The sequence below is a fragment of the Carcharhinus amblyrhynchos genome, chromosome 24 (assembly GCF_965287045.1).
Source record: "Carcharhinus amblyrhynchos chromosome 24, sCarAmb.v2.hapA, whole genome shotgun sequence".
Lineage (NCBI taxonomy): Eukaryota > Metazoa > Chordata > Chondrichthyes > Carcharhiniformes > Carcharhinidae > Carcharhinus > Carcharhinus amblyrhynchos.
Window position 1 is genome coordinate 16222437 of NC_137347.1, and position 24824 is coordinate 16247260.

At 41.3% G+C, this 24824-nt stretch overlaps 1 protein-coding gene across 3 annotated transcripts in view; it reads right to left on the reverse strand.

Annotated features, from left to right (window-relative positions):
• The window catches only part of zmym4.1 (zinc finger MYM-type containing 4, tandem duplicate 1), a 185147-nt gene extending 160942 nt beyond the window's left edge, over window positions 1-24205 (reverse strand). For all 3 annotated transcript variants that reach the window (XM_080211717.1, XM_080211720.1, XM_080211716.1), the window contains exons 1-2: window positions 24139-24205; window positions 14253-14945 (exon numbers count right to left, since the gene is read on the reverse strand). In XM_080211717.1, the coding sequence (XP_080067843.1) occupies window positions 14253-14936 (684 nt within the window). In that variant the 5' untranslated portion in view covers window positions 14937-14945; window positions 24139-24205. The remainder of the gene's footprint in view (window positions 1-14252; window positions 14946-24138) is intronic.
• Between the last annotated feature and the right edge of the window lie 619 nt (window positions 24206-24824).

Here is a 24824-nt window from a genome sequence, read left to right on the forward strand (position 1 = left end):
CTAATGCTATGGCTGTCCCAGTCAATGTTGGGAAAGTTAAAATTATCATCATATTTTTCTTAGAGCTGTTTGTAATCTCCTTACATATTTGCTCCTCAATTTCTAGCTGATCATTTGCAGACCTGGAGTACAATGGTCTCAAAGTGATCTCTCCCTTCTTATTTTTCAATTCTGTCCATCTTTACTCAGTGGACAGGATTTTACGACCTTGCTTGGGCGATTCTCATAAAATCCTGTCCAAGGCCAATGGAGAATTCCGTTCTGCGGAATCAGGGTGGGTGAAGCGGTAAAATTCCAGCCAGTGGGTGAACCCCCTCGGATACCTCCCCTCTCAGTACTACTGATGTTCTCCCTAATCAAAAACACAACACCCCCTCCTCTTTTACCTCCTGTTCTATCTTTCCTAATGCATCAGTACCTTGGAACATTGAGCTGCCAGTCCTGTTCCTCCCTTAGCCATTTTTCAGTAATAGCTATAATATCCCAGTCCCACGTACCCATCCATGCCCTAAATTCAGCTGCCTGGCTTTTAGGCCTCTTGCATTGAAATAAATGCAGCTTAATCTAGACTTCCCTTGCTCTGCCCTGCTTTTTCAGTTCATCTGTCTGGTCATGTTTTGTACACTTTTCCTGTGTTTTATTCCCCTTAGCCTGACTGGACCCATTCACTGAGTTCTCCACAGTCTCTGTACTCTGTAGCCCCTTTTGATTTTTGACTTTGGTTTCTCTGCCTTTAGTTTCTGTCCCCACTTTACTTGCCTTTGACTTTCTGCATCGGTTCCCATCCCCCTACTGTATTAGTTTAAACTTTCCCCAACAGTACTAGCAAACACTCCCCCTAGGGAGCCCTCAGCTCTGACAGCAAGACTTCCAGAGGCACACCTGAGATTCTGGGAGCCTTTCCAGGCGCTGAACATCTTTCCCATTTTTTGGAACATTTTGACATATTGTTGTTCTTCATCCTCCAGTTGGAAAAGTGTTGCTGTATTTAACAGGCTGCAGTCATTTAAAGGGTGTGCCACGACTGTATTTCCCTCCCTCTCACTATTTCTAAAAGACACTCTTTAAAACAACAACCTCTTTAACAAAGCTTTAGGTCAGTTAATATTTCCTTAAGTGGCTCAGTGTGAAATTTTGTTGGATTGCATTCCTATGATGCACAGCACTCAAGGTGCCATTTAAATGCAAGTCCTTGTAAAACTATCAAGTGCATACTGCAACTTCAAACCAACCACACGTAGCGATTGGAAGCCTGGAAGGAAATAGCATTGGGTTAGCAGGAGATTCTGCTCCATTGCTAATCTGCCATTGGGAAAAGATTTTAGCCCTCAAGGAGCAGAATTTTACACCACTGAGCCTTTACCCACTCAGCCTCTACTTCTAGGCTGGCGGGCAGATGATGCTTCAGGGAGGGAAACGCAAAATTAATTTTTTTTTACAATTTGGGCACAGGAAAATGTCTCACAACACCAGGTTAGAGTCCAATAGGTTTATTTGGTATTACGAGCTTTCGGAGCGCTACTCCTTCATCGGGTGAATTACAGTTTGGCATAGTGGTTAGCACTGCTGCCTCACAGGGCCTAACACTGCTGCCTCACAGCACCATGGACCAGGTACAATTCCAGTCTTGAGTAACTGGCTGTGTGGAATTTGCACATTCTCCTTGTGTCTGCATGGGTTTCCTCTGGTTTCTTCCCACACTCCAAAGATGTGCAGGTTAGGTAGATTGGTCATGCTAAATTGCCCCTCACTATCCCAAGATGTGTACGTTAAGATAATTAGCAGAGTAAATACATGGGGTTTCGGGGATAGGGCTTTGGTAAGATGCTCTGTCAGAGAGTCAGGGCAGACTAGATGGTCCGAATGACCTCCTCCTGCACTGTAGGGATTCTGAGCAAAAATAAAATAAATTCATGAGCAGAGGGTAAGGAATGGGAGTCGTGAAGGGTGCGATTGGAGTCTCAGGGGATAGACTTGGGGGTAGAGGGGGTGGGGGAGTGCCTCCATCAAAAGCCCTCTTCTGACTGGAGGTATCCTCCCACTAATGCCTGGTGCTCTCTGGACCTCCACCCAAAACAGCCTCGAGCCCTCACCTCTTATACACTTACCATGCCCCATCCATGCCAGCTCATGCCTTAACCCACTTCCCCCCATACCCTCCATGCCAACCTATGCTCCCACCCATCCCATGGCTATTTATAGTGCCTATGCAACTTAATACCAACTCCTGACTATGCCACTGATCCCAGTGGTCCCTTGTACCTCCATGCCAACTTAGTGTCAACTGATGCCAACTCCTGACCACCTTACAGTCCTTTGTCACCCTATGCCAACTTACTGCCAACTCATGCCTACCCATGCCCCCTCACCCACCACTTTTTTGTCTTTATGCCAAGTCACCCAGTACCTACCATAGGAAGGCTTCAGGAGCGATCCTGTAATTAAATAAAATATGTTCCAGTTGTCTGTTTATGACTTCAATATTAAAAAAAACACTCACATGAAACTCCATCCAATATATTTAAGTTTGTTCATATACATTTCTTTAAGCACTTAGTCCTTTATGAAAACAAACATTTGTATTCATAGTCCCACTTCAAAGACTTAATAACTACTTGGAGCATTCAATCAAACTGAATTTACGGGCCCCCACTGTAATAATAACAGGCTGTGGAATCAGTCATGAAGCATTAATCCCAAAATTAAAAACCTCAGACTTACATTACCAGAACGCTAGTGAGGTGGCAAGCAGTGATTTTATTTTCAACTGTCAGCTGTTTATTTTTCAAAATTTTAAAGAGCTGGAAATTTAAATACCTTTAACAGCTTGACAGTTCCAATGAGTTTATCTATTTTTTTAATGCATATTCATGCCTACTTTTTACAATCTCAAAGGCGTTCCTGACTTTTCTCAAAGGGCATTTACCTCTCCTAAAGGACTATCTGGAGCTCTCGTAAAAGGGTAACCTACCCTTCCAAATAATTCCAGTAACTTTAGACCTTCTGCTCATAGGTCTAAAGTCCACAAGTCATGTTTTGAACATCCTATTAATGAAAATTGTAACTTTTGAATATTTGCATGTGCAGCTGTCTCCGTAAACCATTAATATGCAAACAATAACTCACCATGTTTCTTTGCCACCTACCCTGATGAAAATGGCAGCTGCGTGATTTGAGGGCAGAACTTAATGAATCAAAGCTCGACTGCCATTTTGACTGAAGCGCTGACCTCTACTGACTCGCCAAAAATTGGGCCCAGTGTCCAACAGACTATTCGTGCAACATTGTCAGCACTTTGAAACCTTAAGAGACCTCATAGCATCCACTGTAGTTCCCTAGTCAAGGAGTGCTGGGGACAGCAGTAGCTCTCCTTCTACCACTTAGCCAAAATTATCTGTTCTGTCATGGATCAGGAATACGCACCTTCCTTATCTGAGAGACTCAGCACAACAGTGAGCACGGTACATTCAGCAAATGGGAAAGTTCCAAAACTTTAAGATCAGCTGAAACTGATTTACAGGAAAATGCTCATTTTTCATTTATCATTTGGTGCAATAGTTTAAGTCAGGGCTACAAACCAATTTGTCACCGCTCAGAAATGTTTCATATTTTAACTGAGCTTTTCATTTTAGACAGGAAAAGTGTAGCACGTTAAAAAAAAAGATTAAAAGGCAAAGTAGATTAATGCCATCACCTGATGAATTTCCAATCCCAACCCATAGAAAGAAATCATAGCACGTTATCTACTTCTCAAAAGGTTAGCTCGGTGCAGTGGAAGCAAAGGATAAATTTCCTCAGGAAAAAATAAACTTTTATTGGGCTCTTAGTTCCCAGTGTTGTTCAGTTCAGCAATGACATATTTAGAGCCAAAGTGATGATTTTCAGAATGAGACCTTGTGAAAATATGCACGTTACGTGACTTGCACCAGCCCGAGTTTCCATGATCTTTTGTGTCAATTCTGCAAAACCTGGTCTGCTTGTTAACAGAATGCAAGTTTCCTGAATTTATGCAGGTCCCAACTGGATTCTATATTTGCATCCAAAATTTTAGGCACAGTTCAAAGACGTATCTCTGATGTCAGAACACTTTGAAGTGTTATTTGCTTTTATTTCTCCTCCCTATGAACTGCTTTGTATTTTTTGTATCTTTGATACCATCAGAATTGCATTTTCTTAAATATGTTGTGTTTAACCTGCTTGAAAGATGGTTTGAAGGCTTCATTTTCATGCCCAAAGAATAATTCGACATAAGTTCTGTGCTTTCCCTGGACAATAACTATGTATCTAATGTCACCTTGTCCACACCAATGTTTATGTTTGATGCATGCCATTGAGATTCGCAGGAAATCTCAGCACAGTTTTCTGTCAGCAAGATTGATGTAAAATCAGGCATTAGTTGTTCCATAATTTTCTCATAAGTATGATGCAAGAAACTCCAAACCATTTCTGACAAAACTTTTAAGAAAATACATTGTTTCAAATTTATATGTTTCTCACTTCACTATAATTACATTTTACCAATCGCCAAAATGTTTAAGCATGACTTATTATTCAAATTTTAAGTCTATGGGCAATAGTTTACAGCTTTGCTCATCCCGAAACTGGAAAATCCCATCTAAGGTCAACTGACCTTCCTATGCTCCGCCCCTTGCCTGCTCCAATTCCCATGGTAAGCGGGCTGATAAAATTCCGGCCTTTATGTTTTAGAATGCATACTTTGAATCAATATTTTTGTTTCTTTTTTACAGAAGAAAATTTCTTGAAGAGTGCTCATTGATGTTGTGAAAGCATCTGGTCAGAGAGGAACAGTCTCTACCAAGATAAATATGATGGGGAGATGCTGGCGTTGGACTGGTGTGGGCATAGCAAGAAGTCTCACAACACTCTGAAAGCTCTTGATTCCAAATAAACCCATTGGACTTTAACCTGGTGTTGTGAGACTTCTTACTGTACTAAGGTAACTAAGCATTGAAGAGTGAACATTTTTAACTACATTTAAGATCAGAAGAAGTTAGACTGATACTGGGCTGATCAATCCTCATGTAAGTTTTGGAGATAGGGAAAATTTTCTGTTGTAAACAGAGCGAGCACATACCCTCAACCCTTGATTTTGCCTTTAGTACAATGATTCACATGCACCAACGCATTAAACTCAAATAAAAATAGACCAGCATTATCAAAAACGGTGACAGTTAAAAATAACATGTAACTGTAAAATAGCCCTAAGTAGGGCCACTGAATAAAGCTGTATTGCTTTAAATCACAGGGTTCCAGTGTTTTTGTTGGTGTTTTTTGGATTATTTGGGACAAATCAGGTTTTTTTTTGAGTGAAAATGGAAATTTAACTGTTTCAATTATGATGTACAAAAGCAAACAGTTACAATGGAAAATCAGTGATTCACACTTTTTTCCTTTTATGAGATGTAGATATCATGGGCAGCATTTGTTGCCCATCCCAATTGCCTTCAAACCAAGCGGCTTTTAGCACCATTTTAGAATCAACCACATTGGTGTGGGGATGGCAAATTTCCTTTCTAAAAGGACATTAATTAATGAGATGAGTTTTTATAACAAGCAATGATAATTTCATGATCACCATAACTGAGATGAGCTTTATATTCAAGATTTTTGGAATTAATTTCTGGAATGTGGACAGCATTAGTTAGTCTAACATTACTGCCCATTCCAAATTGCCCTTCAGAAGGTGGTACTGAGCTGCCTTATTGAACCGCTGCAGTGAGTGTAGGTACATCCAAAGTGCTGTGAGGTAGGGAGTTTCAGGATTTTGGCCCAGTGACAGTGAAGGAACGGCAGTATTCTTCCAAGTCAGGAAAATGAGTGACTTGGAGGGAAACTTCCGAGAGGTGGTTTCCAAGCTTCTACAGTCGTTGTCCTCCTAAATGATAGGGGTCATGGGAGGTGCTGTCAAAGGAACCTTACCGAGTTCCTGCAGTGCAGCTTACAGATGGCGCACACTGCTGCTACTGTGCGTCAATGGTGAAGAGAGTAAATGTTTGTAGATGAGGTGCCATTGATGTGGGCTACTTTGCTCTGAATGGTGATAGTGTTTTTAGAGCTGTACTCATCAAGGCAAGTAAAGAGAATTCCATCATTGCAAACAAATGGGTATCAGTAGACAGGCTTTGGGTGTCAGGTGGTGAGTTACTTGACAGAGGATTCCTAGCTTCTGACCTTGCTCCTGCAGCTGAAGATGGTTAGACCTCAACACTTGAAAAACTCCTGCAGTGATGAGCTGGAACTATGATAAATGACCTCCAACAACCACAACCATCTTCCTTTGTGGCAAGCATGACTCCAGCCAGTGAACAGCTTTTACCCTGATTCCCATTTGTCTCCAATTTTGTGAGGGTTCCTGATGCCACACCCAGTCAAACGTTGCCTTAATGTCAAAGATAATCACTCACTTCACCTCTGAAATTCAGCTCTTTAGTCTATGTTTGAACTAAGGTTGTAATAAGCCCAGGAGCTGAGTGACCCTGGATTTTGGCATCTTACCGAAACATTACTCATGCGATTACCCAAAGTTCACCAGCATTGCTACTCTGAAAGAAAATATTGTGAACTATGTTTGATTTGTTATTACCTGCAGAGCCTTCAGTGACAGTAAAGGGTCAACTACAATCTCAAGTTGTTAGATGAGAAGTGAGGGAAAAGCATTGCTCATTTTAACAAGGAGATCCAGCGTTAGAATGTAATTATGCCACAAGTGAGAAATGGGTACCAGCCATAGCTTCAGCAAAAGCAGGTCTAAACACTTCAAACCAGAGATTAACTACTTTGATGACACCATGCTGACCAATTGTTGCCATCTCAAAATGATCTGTCAGAATCAGAAGTACTGACTTCTTTAGCCTATAGTGTTGTGAATACTATACTGAAAACTTAGTTGAATCTGAGTTGCTTTATGATTGTGTCTATGCCATGTAGGAATGAAGGACAATTAGTTCCAAGGGAGAAGTGTCTACTGAAGTTCAAAATCATACTTCTAAGTTCAAGGATAGCCAAATTCCAGAATATCATGTACAACCAAAGACGAATAGGTGTTCTCCTGACTGGCTTTCTGATTGACTGCATATAATTATAAACGGTGCCTAGTAGTGTCTAGAGCATTACTTATCCTTCGTATAACATCCTACTAATGTGTTCTCATGGCCACAAAAGCAAAGGGAGAAGAATGTTATATATTTAAGTAATTGCATGGTTGCTTTAAGAGCCAGTCACATGATATGATGGTGATATCATTAGGGTGTTGTATAGACTGCTGTTTTAATTTCAGTTATACTCTGTACCGGCCAAAGCTCTTAAAATAAACACTGTTGTTGTTAGTTTGAATTTATGTGTGCAAATCACTTTTTGTTTTGAAGTATTTAAAACCCACCACCGTTAACACAGTTAGGACATTACAGGGATGCACATGTGGCCAGAATTGGAGGCAGTGACAGAGATAGTGTGGGGCCAAGGCTGTAGAGGGACTTGGAAACAAGGATAAGCACTTTAAAAGTGGGTTGGGTACTACTGGACTGTCAGTATAGGGAAACAAATATAGAGTGATGAATGAATGGGACTTGGTGTGAGTTAAGATTTGCCAAATTTAATGTAGGATGGAAAACGGGATGCTGACCAAGAAGCACTGGAATAGTGAAGACTAATGATAAGCAAAGTCTGGGTAGGGATTTCAGCAGCAAATGAGTTAAGGTGGGGTGGAGCTGAATGATGTAATGGAGATGTCATTTGATGGTCTTTGTGATGGAGTGGATTATGTGGTCAGATAAGTTTATTTCAAGGTCAAATTTGACTCCAAAATTGTGTGCGTAGTATGAGGGGCTGGCACATATTATTGTGAGACTGAGTACTGTACCAGCCGCACATGATCCACACCCAGGATCAGCTGACTGTTGGACAGAGCCATGTGTACCAGCAAGCATAGATAAAACTCTAAGCTTGGACACTTTACTATATGTTTGTAAATAGTTCTAACAGTCAATGAAGACTCTCAGTTAACCTATGTCTGACTATAAAAACTTCTCCAGATGTATTGAACTGTGACCACATCTTTCAACAGTGAGTGATTTATTTCTGCCTCAAGTGGTTGACAGAGAGAGGAAGGCACCAATGGCTAGGAAATGGAGCTTATGGCTAAAGCCAAAGTGACTGGAAAAGCACTGACACACACACAGACACACACACACACACACACACACACACACACACACAACTGAATGAGAGTTTTCCAGTGAACAGCCTGTAAAAACATCACACCATTCACAGCAATGCAAATCTCTGCATGTGTTGTGTGTGTGGACGAGGCTTCAACTAATCACTCAATATGGAGAGACATGATGTTATTGACACCACAGAGAAACCGTGGATATGTGGGGACTGTGGGAAAGCGTTCACTTGCCCATCCAAACTGGAAACTCATTGACGCTTATCGACGCATTAATGATAACAAACAAGAAAGACTTTCACTGCCTGGAGAGTGGAACAATTTCAGAATCTCATTTGCAAAACTAACCAGAGACGTTATCTGAGAGAGCTTCTGCTCTAGTCACAGCAACAAATGGCAAATTAGCACCAACTCTTGCACAATTGATTTGCTATAAAATCTGGATGCAAGTTTTTCTACAAAAGTATGTTGTTAATTATATTTGTTGAATACCATCCAGGAAAAAGCAGTCAGTTTCATTCACCTTAAACATCCATTTCTTCCACCACAAATACATTAAAGTATTCAGCAAAAGTAAAAGACAGCCAAAGCAAATGCAAGCTTCTAGTACTATCAGAATGTGGATTACTGTCAAAAAGACAAAGTTAAGGGCATTCTATCTGGATGCACATAGAAATGGCAACAGGAAAATGATTTGAAGATGTGATCTGGTTGTCAGTGCAGAAACCTGGTTACAGGGTGACCAGCACTGGGAACTGAATATTCATGGATATTTAGGAAGGATAGGCTGAAGGGAAAAGGAGGTAGGATAGCACTATTAATAAGGAACAAGATTAGTACATCAGTGAGAGAGGGACCTCAGATCGAAGGATCAAGATGTAGGATCAGTTTGGGTGGGGCTAAGAAACAGCAAGGGGCAGCAAATATTGATGGGAGTTGTCGACAGGTCACAAAGCTGTCGTCGTACTTTAAGCTTGGATATAAATCAGGAAATTAAAGCTGTATTAACATTTGTAATTCAGTAATAATCGGCAACTTCAACTTACATGTAGATAGAGTAAACCTAATTGGCACTTATGCTATGGAGGATGACTCTCTGGAAAGCATATTAGATGGGTTTCTGCAGCAGTACATTGAAGAACTAATTAGAGCTCAGGCTACTTTAAATTTATTATCCAATGAGAAAGGGCTAATTAATAAACTTGCTGTAAAGGATCCATTAGGAAATAATGATCATAATACGATCATTACGATAATTATTACTGCCAGCATAATTAAGGACACTATGCACCCCGGAGATTCTCTTTTCTACTTTCTTCCTTCAGGAAAAAGATATAAAAGTCTGAGGTCTCGTACCAACCGACTTAAGAACAGCTTCTTCCCTGCTGCTGTCAGACTTTTAAATGGACTTACCTTGCATTAAGTTGATCTTTCTCTACATCCTAGCTATGACTGTAACACAACATTCTGCACTCTCTTGTTTCCTTCTTTATGAATGGTGTGCTTTGTCTGTATAGCGCGCAAGAAACAATACTTTTCATTGTATGTTAATACATGTGACAATAATAAATCAAATCACATCAAAATCAAAAGATAAAGTAAAACTCCAAGGTTGAAAATGATATAATTTATTCTGAAACTTCGGTCCTAAATCTGAACAAAGAAAATTATGAATATATTCGGGACAATTTGACCATGGTGGACTGGGAAAATACCTTAAAAGTTTTGATGGTAGACCAGCAATATTAAAGCTAATATTTAAGTTGTAATACATGGTCTACAACAAACAAATATTCCTCATGAACACAAAAACCCAACAGGAAAGGTGAATCAAATGTGACTTAGAAAAGAAGATTACATAAGATCAAAGGAAGTGGCTTATAAAAGATTGTTAGAAAGAATGGTAAACCCAAGGATTGGGAGCAATTTAGAATGCAGCAAAGCATAACCAAAAAACTGATAAAGAGATAAGAGAGCATGAATGCAAGCTAGCAAGTAACATTAAGGTGGACTGTAAAAAATTTAGCCAGAGGGCGGGATTTTATGGCCTCGCTTGTCCCAAAACCGTAAAATACTGCCCAAGATCAATGGACCTTCCCGTTGTTCACCCCTTGCCCCCTCCAATTCCCATGATGGGTGGGGCAGTAAAATTCCGGCCTTAATATTTAAAGCATGCAGGTCTTTCTAATGATACACCTGTGAATTTTTGTTATTTGTTCATCTGGTGTCTGCTAGTTCCTGGATTAACACTCCCCCTCTGGGGAATGCTGTTGCCATGGCGAGTGCTGCTGCTGATCCACTGTATTTGTTGGGGAGCAGTTGATTTCTGGGACTAATGATCATTGTTCCAGTCCACGATCATCCTCATCACCGGTGCCCCACAAGGCTGTGTCCTTAGCCCTCTACCATATTCCTTATACGCCGATGACTGTGTGGCCAAATTCTCTTGATTTTCAAGTTTGCTGATGACACCACTGTAGTGGGTTGGATCTCAAACAATGATGAGACAGAGTACAGAAATGAGACAGGCAATCTGGTGAACTGGTGCAACGACAATAATCTCTCCCTCAATGTCAACAAATCGAAGGAAAAAGTTATTGACTTCAGGAAGCACGGTGGAGAACATGCCCCTGTCTACACCAATGGGGGCGAAGTAGAAATGGTTGAGAGCTTCAAATTTCTGGGTGTCCAGATCACAAACAACCTGTCCTGGTCCCCCCATGCTGACATTATAGTTAAGAAAGCCCAACAATACTTTCTCAGAAGACTGTGGAAATTTGGCATGTCAACTACAACTCTCACCCTCATCTTTTACAGATGCATCATAGAAAACATTCTGATTGTATCACAGCTTGGTACAGCTCCTGCTCTACCTGTCTGCAAAAACTACGAAGAGTCGTGAATGAAGCCCAGGCCATCATGCAAACCAAGCTCCCATCCATTGATTCTATCTACACTCCCTGCTGCCTCTGACAAGCAGCCAACATAACTAAGAACCCCACATATCCCGAAGATATTCTCTTCCACCTTCTTCCATCGAGAAAAAAGATACAAAAGTCTGAAGTCACGTACCAACCGACTCAAGAACAGCTTCTTCCCTGCTACCATCAGACTTCCGAATAGACCTTCCTTGTGCTAAGTTGATCTTTACCCTAGCTATGACTGTAAGACTACATCCTGCGCTCTCTCTTTTCCTTCTCTATGAATGGTATGCTTTGTCTGTAAAGAATGCAGGAAACAATACTTTTCACTCTATACTAATACGTCTGATAATAAATCAAATCAAAGTCATCGCTTCTTCTTCGGTTATTGGCTGTGAAGGAGCAGCTTCTCCTGTTGCACATATGTGTTTGTGATTGCGATGATACATCTCATCTTTCACTTTCACCATGTGTGATGGAGGTGACAGCTGATTTCCATAGGCTCCAAGTTGCCAAATGGGCTTTACTTTTGATGAGTGTGCTGAAAATTTCGACTCTGACAATGATTTGGCAGCTCCACCACAGTGAAATTTGGCTTTCTGTTGTTTCACTTTGATTTTGTCACTCATTCCTTTAGTACTTCAGTTTTGTGTGTTTTTTTTAAGCTTTGAAAGAGTGGTGTGGTGTAACATTAGTCGCTGAACTGGGCTTCTTTCAATGCCATTGGTAGGTATGTTCCTCCACTCCAGGAATACCTTGGACACACCGGTACTGGATCGATTCATTTTGTTAATAATCATTTTAACAATTTTTGCCACTCCCTCAGTCTTTCATTTGTCAGTGGATCGTGTGGGGATGTGTAGAGGTGAAGTTCCCAAGATTCATTAAGTGTCTGAATTCCTCACTGATGAACTGAAGGCGATTGTTGCTCATCACAATCTTGGGAATGCCATGATGACTAAAGTCTGCTTTCAGGCATTCTGTGACCTCACTTTTAGTCATTGATGTTTGCTTGTCTACTTCCCATGATGTGGAGATGCCAGCGTGGGACTGGGGTGGGCACAGTAAGAAGTTTCAACACCAGGTTAAAGTCCACAGTTTATTTGGTAGCAGTGCTCCTTCATCACTTGAGTCACAGTACATGGAGGCGAAGTAGAAATGATCGAGAGCTTCAAATTTCCAGGTGTCCAGAACACAGATTGGCCTCTCTGGTTTTCTGATACTTGTCTTGTGTACATCTCCCTTCTCCCCTTTTCATCATTGGTGACAGTGTCTTCAGTCATCGGCGTTATTCTTTGCAACTTTCTTTCTAAAATTTTATCTTTGTAGTCCACTTCCAGCCTTTGAAAGCCTGCATATGACTCAACACTTTGAACCAAACCTTTTGTCACCCATCTTAACTTCCCCACAAAAGATCACAATCTGTTCATGTCTTCAACTGTGGGAGCACCTGACAAGTGCAGGTTGATTTTATTCTTAAATGATGTAAGTTAATCAAAAACATCCCATGTGTGTTTCTAAAATAATATTGAGACATCAGGGTAATGGGCCAAGTGTAAGATAATGCAAGACATCAACAAACGATTTGGAAAGAAGATAAAGTAAATCTAGCAAAAGTCACCTTAAAATTGGAGATGAATAAAATGAAGATACAAACTCAATCATAATCCCAAAGCACACAAAGTTCACCATTTCACTCTTTTGAAACAATATGGGTTCACAAGTTCAAACCTGGGTTGATATTTCTTTCCTTCTCTCCATTTTAGCTTAGAAACATTGAAGCCACTGATCAAACAATACAGTCAAACTGATTTGTAAAGTTTAGCATGAATTTTGGTCTGAATACATTTTATCCTCCATTGAAGTGAGAGATGCAAGGGGTAGTTTCGTTATCAGTTTCAAAGTCTTCCTGCATGACTGAGACACAATACAGATCTCTGAAGTTTGTCCGAACATGGTCCTTACACCAGTTGAGATGGGTGATGAGATAGGGATACATCTGGCAGCTGGGAGCCCCAGAAGTAAAGATTTCCCAATGACCTTTAAACTTTTTGCATGAGTTTCCTGGCTGCAGCCAGCCAGAATGAGAGTGAGTGAAGCAGACATTGTTGGGGGTGAGGGCTGCCAGTTTTGAACATGGCTGATGATGCTGTCATGAAGGGGGAAGAGTTACTGGAGAAATGGGGGGTTGGGGAAGTTGATGGTTGTGGTCAGCCGCTGGTGAATTTTGGGGAAGGAATTGCAGATCGGAGAGATGTTTGCAGATTGTAGGCCCAGTCAATGGGTGGAGTGGGAGGGAACGGACGCAGTGCCCAATTCGTAGGGGAGAATTCAGTTACAGAGTCCAGGTACAGGGGGCTGAGGATCAGTTTGTTCATGGAAAGGATGGGTGGGATTTTACAGCCTCGCTTGTCCCGAAACAGTAAAATCCTATCCGAGGTCAACGGACCTTTCCATGGTCTGTCCCTCACCCACTCCAATTCCTGTGCCACTCGGCAGAATGGTATAATTTTGGCCGATCAGTTCAATCACTGCATTGTGTGAGTGGACAATGGTCCAGAATAACAAGGGAATAATCTTGCTCAGCTGGAAGGAAGAACTCAAATTCCTTCTCGCTGATAAACAAAGCTGAAGAGTCACTTTGCTGAAGGATCCTATCCTTCCAGTGCTCTTCAGCTGATGAGTAATTCCAAACTCCAGGAAGCCAAGCCTGCAGGCATCAAAAGTAATACACCTGTTGAGCTGGAGGCACACAGCCTCACTAAAATATTTTAGGGATGAACCTGCCTGCTGGAAGCAGGTTAACTATCCCAACTACCACCACACATCCAACACCCACCCTCCCATCCCAAATCCATTCAGTTGAAACTGCGCGTGTTGGAAAGGGGTTGGGATCCAGTTCCAGATTTTTGCATTTTGACCCCCCTGAAACCTCAATCCCATTACCTTGGAGTATTAAAATGCTTCCCAATGTGTCCAAACCTAATCTTCAGGAAAACATCTTCTGTGACAGTAATCATCCTAATACACAATGTGAGCTTATGAATTTAAGACAAAATTTCACACAACTTTGTTGCATGCTCCTGCATCCATTCAGAACACCTGTAATAATTCTACCAAGATATCAAACAGTTTCACAATACCTTGCTTTCTGCTTCCTGTGTTTCAGACAGATAAGGATCCTCAGGAGTTGATTGAAGCAACGCTCTAACTGAAGAATTCATACTTAGATATTGGTTTGTAAAATCAAGATGAGATGGACCTGCAACATGAGGTGAAGAGGTTTTGACGTTGCCCTTGTTAGTCAAGTCCATGGCCTGCTCTGAACTGTCTTTTGGCCATAAGGTGGAATGTGGTGTTGCTGCTTTCGCTATAGGGTCCATGTGTAAATGCGGAATGTAGTCAGGAGAACTTGGCTCAAAAGACAGCTGCCCACAAGTGAAATGTTGGCCACAAATCCGAGAATACATAGTTGGTGTCCAACCTTCTCTTGTGAGCTGGATTGCTTTTGTTATGGCTGCAGTGTGACTTCCTTTTTTCCTGATGACAGTGAACCACCGAATATGAGTGTCTTTGCCCCGGCGACTCCGGCATCCAGCGACACTGCAACAGTCTCCATGGCTGTTTGAACGTGAGGTGGGTTTTTGAACAATTACAGATTTTGGATCAATGCCAAGCCTTTGACACAGAACTCTTTGAAAGTATACCCTTGTTCCTGAAACTGGAAGCCCATATTGTTTACAGAGCTCTCGTAGTTTGGCTTTTGGGCCCTCCTTGATCTGTTGAATGATGACTGATATTTCCTCTGATGTATTTATGTTAGCCATTGTGTAACGCTGAAAGACAAAGAATTAACATAGTTAACACATTTGCACTGAGATGAAAAATTATCATGACCAGTGTCCTGTTCGGCAGTAATTATGATACAGTCTGACACTAAGATACAACTCAATGACGTCACTCCTATGATCATTGAGTATGTGAAATGGAGTGGGGCAGAGGATCTGCTGGTGCAGGATCTGCAACTTAATTGGTTAGAAAGCAACGATTTAGCCTACATCCTATTTAATTTAGACATTGAACCTACAGTTAGTGCAGGCTTGATTGATGAAGTATTGGTGATTGTTTGGGAGAAGGAAAACATGGTGGTCCGAGTCCTCCAAGCAGTGACAATGGTCATTGGATTGCCGCTGTGATCAAAACCCTCCTGACTAGGCACTGCTGCGCATTTCTTCCAATCCTGAAATGCACAGCGCAGCATCCATAGGGAAATTTATTTGGAGCAGAGTAGAGTTGGGGGAAGACAGGACAGTTTTCCTTTTGCAGCCATATGATAGGTTTAAATGTCCAGTCTGAATGTTAGTGAGTGGATGAATGAGTCAGTGGTAAGAGGCGTAAAGTTTTAAAGTTTATTTTATTAGTGTCATAAGTAGGCTTACATTAACACTGCAATGAAGTTATTGTGAAAAGTAAGTGAGTGCCCAGGTAGTAGAGTCTAGTGGAAAGCCAGGTTGGGTCAGAAGGAATAGTCAGGTCGGATCAGAAGGTTCGTTAGGTGATCAAGAGAGATAGTCACAGTTGAATCAGGAGGCGTAGTCATGGTCAGGTCATGCAGAAATCGTTGGGTGGTTGGGGCAGGTAGTTGATTCATATTTTGTGGGAAGGAGGGGGGACAATTTGGGAAAACTCGCCAAGAGCACTCAGTGCCTCTTGTGCAGCAGAGTGCTTTCCAGCTTTTGGTTAGCAGGGAGGTGTGGTTGGGCCATGAGAGGGGGAATGGAAAAAGGGCAGATGAAAGCTGAAAGCACATCTACTCCTCACCCCACGCCCACCCTCTTCGTATTAATTAGGGCCCTCCACGTGGCCTCCTGTCCCAGTGACTGCTGATGGCGTAAGGTCAAAGGTGATGTTAATACACGTAAAGAAAGAAAAGGTGGGTCCAGTGGAGGTGAAAGTGCAAAAAGCAAAATCATCAACAACTGCTGTTCACAAACAATAAAATCCAAAAGAATTTTGGATAAATATGGAGGCAGAAATTTATGATCTGAAATTACTGCACTCGGTGTTGAGTCCAGAGTGCTATAAACAGTGGCACAATGGTTAGCACTGCTGCCTCTCAGTGCAGAACCCAGGTTCAATTCCCTGTTTGGGTCACTATCCGTATGAAGTCTGCACATTCTCTCCGTGTCTGAGTGGGTTTTCTCCGGGTGCTCCAGTTTCCTCCCACAGTCCAAAAGACATGCTGGTTTGGTGCATTGGCCATGCTAAATTCTCCCTCAGTGTACCCAAACAGGTGCCAGAGAGTGGCGACTGGGGGATTTTCACAGTAACTTCATTGCAGTGTTAATGTAAGCCTACTTGTGACACTAATAAATAAACATTAAACTTGAGGAGCCGTTCCTTGAACTTAGATTGAACTGCATTGGAACAGGATAAGAGGCCAAGGACAGAGAGATGAGTGGGAGTGGGTACAGAAGATAAAAATGATTGGAAGGGAACCAGAAGCTCAGGACCATGCCTGAAGATTGAATGGAAGTGTTGCACAAAGTTATTATTCAATCTGTGTTTGCATTGTGAGCACCGAATGCAGGTAAATCATTCACCTGAAAGGAACAACTGGGGCCTTGGATGGTGAGAAGGGAGGGGGTAAAAGGTGTTACATCTCCAGTGCTTGCATAGAAAGCTGCCATGGGAAAGGGAAGGGATGTGGGGGAGCATGATTGATGAATAAACCAGGGCATCATCCCTCCCGAATGCAGACAGTGGAGGGGAGGGAAGATATTTTGTATGGTGGCAACATGCTGGAGATGCTGCATTGATGACAGTTCCAATGGTGTTGTCTGCTTTTGACCCAAACCCCCAAAATGTCATTATCTTTGCTTCCAACTTCCAACCTTCCTGTCATTTTAATTCTCTGTTCTATTCCTACTCTGATTTCTCTGCCCTTGGCCTCCTGCATTCCATTGAATCTATAGAGTCCCTACAGTGCAGAAGGAGGCCATTTGGCCAATCGGGTCTACACCGATCACAATCCCACCCGGCTTTATCCCCATAACACCTTGCATTTATCCTAGCTAGACTCCCTGACACTAAGGGGCAATTTAGCATGGCCAATCCACATAACCTGTACATCTTTGAACTGTGGGCGGAAACCAGGACACCCGAAGGAAACCCACGTAAACCCGGGAAGAATGTGCGAACTCCACACAGACAGTGAGCTAAGCCGGGAATCGAACCCGGGTCCCTGGCGCTGTGAGGCAGCATGAACAAAAAGCAAAGAAAATTACAGCGCAGGAACAGGCCCTTCAGCCCACCAAGCCTGCACTGACCATGCTGCCCGACTTAATTAAAGCCCCTACCCTTCCAGGGATCATATCCCTTTATTCCCATCCTATTCATGTATTTGTCAAGACGCCTCTTAAAAGTCACTATTGGGGTTAGCATGCTAATCGCTGTGCCACCATGCTGTCCACTCTTCCAATGAAGCTCAAAGCAAGCTCCAGGAATGATACTTCGGGGTGAATTTTCTCGGTCTGCCCACCACAGGAATTGTAATCGGCAAGGGGCAGACCATGGAAAGGTCTATTGACCTCAGGCTGGATTTTCCAGCTTCCAGCACAGCCAGAAAACTCCATTCTTCATCTTTGGATTAAGCTCTTTGCAGAGCTCCTGACATGAGTTCAACAACTTCATACGATAACCTTTTCCCCCTTTTTTCTGTTTTGTTGTTTTTGACTGGCAGCTGATGGTGACTATTCTGCCTTGCTCATTTCCACTTCCTCGAGTGCCACCTTTGGTTTCTTTGCTTGTCCCATTACCATCTCTTTTTAGCCGACACCATCATCCCTTTCAGCATTTAATCTTTCCCTGTGATGCAACTTCCCTTTTCATTGTTCCTTCCTCCCCCTCCCCTTTCTCTGCTTTTGCACTTGCTTAAAGGCTGTCACATTTCTAACTTGTCCCAGTTTTCAAAGATCAGCAACCCGAAACGTTAACTCTGTTTCTTTGTCCACGGTTGCTACCTAACCTGCTTCCAGCACTTTCTGTGTTCACATGAGTGTTTAACATTGTGTCAAATGTCTGTTCCATTTTAATGATCCATGAACTTTATTGTGAAACTCCATCATTCAATCCTTCCAATTTTTGACTGCTACTTATAAAGTGACCTTCTGCCTTGCAAAGAATGGACGATCCTTCTAGGCCTCTTTCCTCAACCAAATCAGTTCAAACATGGCCTTTACTCCAAAGCTACCCAGGTGCGTGGGCAAACTATTTAAATCCACTGGTATTTACCCAACAATGTGAGAAATTGCTTAGGTATGTCTTACCGCAGAAAGTAGGCCAATGAATGCAACATTTTCATTAGACTTGAGAAAATTACTACTTTACAGGTAATTTGGGCCTGGATTCTCCTGAAAAAAATCAAAGTGCTGCCACCCGCGGAAAAAAACGATATGTTTTCTGCTGGTGCTGGCAGTGCTAACCAGATGGGACTCAACCACTCTTCGGTTGAAAAACATCCCCCACATGAAACATGCTGGCAAGCTCAGCTTGACAGAGATAAGGGAGCCCCGATCTCAGAGTACAGTAACAGGCTTCTCAACATGGCCAAAGACTTGAAAAGGTTAAAAGGGGAATGACATCGCATCAGGGAAAAGACTTTCACCTCTATCTGACAGATCATTGAACCTGACATGCTGCCAGACACATCTAAAGGTTTCAAAAGTGAAGACTTCTAACTACAACTTGATATACTGAAAGAGAGTTTAATAATTTTCATAGTGACAGAGGGAAGTCATGCCTCATCCCTTGGAAAAGGCCCCCAACCTCAGCCCCTCCAGCCACCTGCCTTGAAACACCCCTTCAGCATCCCGAAGGTGAGTATTGAGAGAGAACTTAACTCCCTGCTTCCCCTCAGGTGTCCATGGTGCCTGGTTCTTGCTCTTTAAGACCTGCACTAATTGCAGCTTGTGTGACTTCCTGCTTGGTGGGGGGCGGGGGAGAGAAGAGGGTTTAAAGCAGGAGGCCTATGAATCAAGCTTCCAGCCCAATAATTGTATTAAAATGCATTCAAATAAGACTGGGCCAGGCGCAATGGGCCGGAAGAGATGCAACAGGTTAGACACCCAGCGAGATTCTCGTTTGGGCCCTCATGCCCCATTCAATGGGCCACTGCAAATTCCAGCTGGGGCTAGTGGCCCCTGAGAATCATCACCATTATGAATATCTACAGAGTAATTGCATGATTGTTTCAAATTTCCACACAAGTATATTATGACTGAATGGTATCTATAAAAGCTGTTGGCTCAGCCACAATAGAACAAAATGGATAGCTATGAGAGCAACGAAGATCCGTGAGTAAGCATTGGGTTTCAGCCAGAGATCTGAAGTCAGTTGAGCTGAGAAGGAGGATGAGGAAAGTACAAACTGTCCAACTTCTGAGCAATGAACAAAAGCCTGAAAACAGAACCCTGAAATGCACGGTCAAAGCTGCAGAATCAGAGGACATCATGCTCAAATTGTGTACTGCTCTGATTAGGCCACATCTTGAGCATTGTGTCATTTTCTAGTCAACAAGGCTGACATCCGAATCATAGAGTAAATTCAGGGCATAGCCAAGAGGCTGACCCTGAATATAAGAAAACTGAGCTATGAGAAGACAGTACAGAGCAACTTGGGCTCTTCAGCCCTGAAAGGCAGTGCAGTAGAAGTCTCATGGGAAATTAAAGGATAAAGGAAAATTAGACCTGGGAGAATATTTCAAACCAGATTGAGCCATAGTGCTGGAGGCCATGAATATAAGATTGTCACGAATAGATTCTCAATAAGGTAAAACATTTCTGTAGACACTGGTTCTAAGGTAGACCTGGTAAGAGTTAAGATGAATGACACAGATGAGAAGCTAGATAAGTACATGAGGGAGAAAGAAATCAAAGCTACGCCAATAAGCTTAGATAAAGGAAAATATTCTGGCATAAACGCCAATGGTGCGGCACGGTGGCACAGTGGTTAGTATTGCCGCCTCACAGTTCCAGGGACCCGGGTTCAATTCTCGGCTCGGGTCACTGTCTATGCAGAGTCTGTACGTTCTCCCCGTTTCCTCCGGGTGCTCCAGTTTGCTCCCACAGACCAAGAAGACATGCTGGTTAGGTGCATTGGTTGTGCTAAATTCACACTCAGTGTACCCGAACAGGTGCTGGAGTGTGGCAACTAGGGGATTTTCACAGTAACTTCATTGCAGTGATAATATAAGCCTCCTTCTAACACTAATAAGTAAACTTTAAGTATAGACCAGATGGATCAAATGATGTGTTTCTATACTGTAAAATCTATGTTAAGAAAACTCTACCATGAAGGCGACCTATCTAATCTTATCACCCCAAAGGATATTCCCTCCTATTCAATATCAAGCAATTATACATTTATCTGATTATATCTATTTACCATCAACTATATTTGTATCTGTAGAAAATGCATAATTCTAGTTCCTGGACTAGAGTGAAGCCTATTTATCATCAAAGAATGGTGTGAGGAGATGGTACTTGAAACTCTTTGTAGCTGGATCATAAGAGCTTCTTATGTGGCTGTGAAATACTGTACCAAGTATGTCAGGAACATCTAGACCTCAACTTGAAACATTGTTTTGCATTCTCCACACATACAGGCAACATTTCAATGGTATTTAATACATAATATAACAGAATGTGTTCTGAGCTATTTGAAAAATGTACGTTGTATTCCTAAACATTTTCCCACTGAAGGGACCTCATGAATTGACTTCATGAATTACACAAATATCCCATTAAACATGGAAATACTTAATACTTATTTTGTGTGAATCCACCACTGAACATGGTAAGTTGGAAAACATTTTCGCTCTCTGAATTGTCTCTTATCTTTTCATGTTGTTAGTTATTTCTGTCTTCTTCAGTTTCTGTCTGTCTTTTGTCCTTGGTTTTTCTGTCCATAATCACCTTTTTGCTGCTTCTCTTCACATCCTTTGGTTTTCTTCAGATGGGAGCTGATGGTGTGTTACAACAGTCACTGCAGGATGTATTTGTGTTGGAAATTACCAGGAAAATATGGCCCTTGGACATATCACTTCCCTAATTGCTTGAGATTCTTCCTATCAATTTGCATTCAATATCTTTTCCTTGACACCCAAATCCAATAATGACCTGAACACAATTCCTCACAAGCTACCAGTTAAATTCCTTTGTGCTCTGTTTGGATTTTGAAATACAACAGGACTACATGTTTTATCTGGCTTGCTGTAGCCATGTGATCTCTGCCATGAGGGAAGCTCTCTATAAACTTCTTTTTGAGATCCATTCATTGAAGACCTACAATGAGAATATATATCTGTCTTTGAACACAAAATATGACATCAGGAGTAGGCAAACAATAGAGTTTTGAAACCCTGGAAGTATTGCAGAGAAGACAACTCAGAAAAACACGTAAAAATGTTCAAATCTGCTAAAAAGCTGCTGAGAAAAGGACAAGGAATCATCAAGAATTCAAGCACAGATGTACACAAGGCAGTCCTTGAGTGGAGAAACACACTGACTCAAGGCATGGAAAGTAGTCCAGTCTAAAGACTAACTTCACACCTCACCCAAAATACTCTTCCAGCTGCTACTGAAACCAGAAGTAATAACACATGATAAAATCAAGGTGAAATGGCAGGAAGTCAAATTTCATTCTGACAAGCGTGCTACACCATTGCTAGAACCAAACATTGGCAAACCAGTCAGGGGACAAGCCTTCAATGCTTTCAACAGGATTCAGCCTATGTGGGAACATTGGACAGGCGTAGAGAAATTGTTACACAGTGGAAATGAACAAACCAATAGATCAATGCAACCACCAGCATATATGAACAACTAGCAAAGTTGTTCCCTTACTGTAGTAGGCTGGTCAGGAAGATAGGATCTCACCAGCTGTACAGACTACAAAACAACCATCACTCCCAATAACGGAAATGGAACAACAACAGTTAACACAACAATAAATGCCACAGGAACATCTTCCAGATGAACAGCCAATGGTAATGCACCCACATAACATTAACAGACCTGCATAATTTAAGGTGAATGCATGCAGTTCAGGTCCAGAGACTGACAAATAGACCCAGCAGTTGCTGATGAAACATGTATTTTGTGGGTAAATTGTGTAACTTGCAGTCACAAATGATCTTGCATGCAAATGTATATTCTGTTCATTAGGAAAAGGGGGGTGTTTTGATATTCTGTTCATTAGGAAAAGGGATGTTTAGGTTTTGAAATGCAACAGTACTACATGTTCTATCTGGCTTGCTGTAGTTATGTGACTTCTGCCATCAGGGAAGCTCTCTCTAAGCTGCCATTTTAGACCAGTTCAATAATGACCTACAATGAGAAAGCACTACTGACTTTGAACACAAAACTTACTTCTTATTTGTTGCTCTGTTATCAATTACCTCACCCTTAATTTTTCAACCATGCTTCAGCATTCCCATTCAATCTCCTTAAAAATGGATGTTTGGTAGTTAGAGATCCTTCACCATTAACCAGTTTCCCTCCTACCTCTTCTTATCTGTTTCCCTCAAAGAGGTTTTATTTGCTTTCAAAATTCAACTTGTTTTCTTAGATTATATTAGTGTGGAAAGAAACTGCCATTCATTTGCATTTCTCCTTTTTTCTACCTCAGTTAAAAATCAATGGCAAACATTTCAGAGAGTTCAGAACTCCTGTCTTGTATGTAGCTTTTTGGGAAGACGTAAAATAATTAGCCTTTTTGAATCTCTGTGTTTCTCTCTGTCCTTGTTTGATGCCATTCCACAGCACTAGAATAGCTCCTTTACTTTGATCGAGCGGCCAACATTCGCATGGTAAGTTGACAATAAACAAAGGTAATGCTAAGACTGCAAAGTATTGGTTATCTTGTAAGTAAAATATGTGCACTATTGACAGTCCAGGCCTGTGCAGAGGGTATAGAAGGGATTCACTCAGATGATACCATTGATAAAAGGTTTTGGTTAAGAAATTGCAACTCTTCTCATTGGAACAGAAAAGGTTCAAAGTTAGGAGTGTGAAAAATTATAAAGGATTTTGCTAAGGACAGAATATGTTTTATTTATCAGTAATTCAATAACTAGAGGGTATTAAGATTTTTAAGATCACCATGAAAAGGAACAAAGGGATAAGTTATGAGAATTTATTTTGCATACAGGCTTGTTGCAACTTGGAATGATAATGGAACAGAATCCATAACACTGCTTAAATGGAGTGGCAAAATATTGAAAAATAGTAAATTTAAAAGAACATCAGAAGTTGGAACAATGAATAACTCTTTCAAATGCATGTATAGGAGTGATGGACAGAAAGCCTGTTTTAAAATTCAATTAATCTATTTTAGCACAAAAGATATCACTGACAAGCTCCTCTCCATATTTTAAATATCACACCGTAGAATCTATATAAAATGCATGCTGCCAAAATGCTCCTGACCAGTAAGTTTAAAGAATAAAACATGATAATCAGGAATGACTGATACATGTTAGTTTGCGTGCAAATATCTTGTTTTCTAACCTTTAAGCATTGAGGAAATTTGAGACAACCTTTTATAGGTTCCTTTTCTATTCCTTTTCATCCCCTAGAGCTTTCAATTAGTCATCCATTATTTATAATACACACATGCCATATCCCTTTTAGGAGGCCTACTGTCCATCTCTGAACGGTCTGAGACCAGAATGCAGTTTAAGGATCATTCGGCACTACAGTATTTGCAAAATGAATAACAATTTTTTTTTCCTTTTATGTTTTTAAGCCACCTCTCATGTTGATTTTTCTTTCAGTACAGCCTATTCAATTTCTGTACCTGCAGCCCATGACATGAACATGTCAAGAAAGGCCTCTTCCTGACTTCATTCTAAAAAAATAATACCACTGCAGCTGTTAACAATGCAAGAAAACACACATGAAACATTACAGTGCATTTAGTTTTAACATCTGATCCTGAAAGATTGCAGCACACATGCTTGATGCTTACCCTGTTGTTTGAACCCACACACAGTGAAGCCAGGCATCCAAGCTGACATAGAACTAATCACCCAAAGAATCCCACAATGCAGTAGGGGTGCTGTAAACTGGGTTACTGCAAATGCTGAAAAAGCAGGGACTCTCATTATACATCTCAGGATGTAAGAACATGATCCTTTTAAACAGCTAATGCAATGCCTTTCGATTATTTCTTTTTTGTGATAATTCACAAGAAAAATTAAAATCCCAGTCTTTCCAAGGAAGTAAAGCAACAATTTAACAAAATTTAAAGGATGGAAAAGGAAATTAAAATGACCAGATGCATCTTTGTGCATGATTTATTTGGGCTTGGCGCTTGAATTTTTTTTCCCCTCTGTTTTTGCTTCTGCCCTGTCCTCACTGCTACATCCGACATCCTCCTTTAAGCCAAGAATGGAATAATCTAACTGGAAGACCTTTTCCGTGTTACAATGATCACCTTCCACAGTTACCTTACTGTCGGATTTATTGAAACAGTACTGAATATAAAGGAATGCTTATATTTTGATTTGTCACACAAAGTGGAATGTTTGATCTTACATGTTTAATTTCTTCCCAGCACCCTTATATAAGTCACCTTTGCACCCTGTACTGTGACATCAAAAGCAAAAATATTGACTGATTTTGATGTGATTTAGTTCATCATCTTATGTTGTG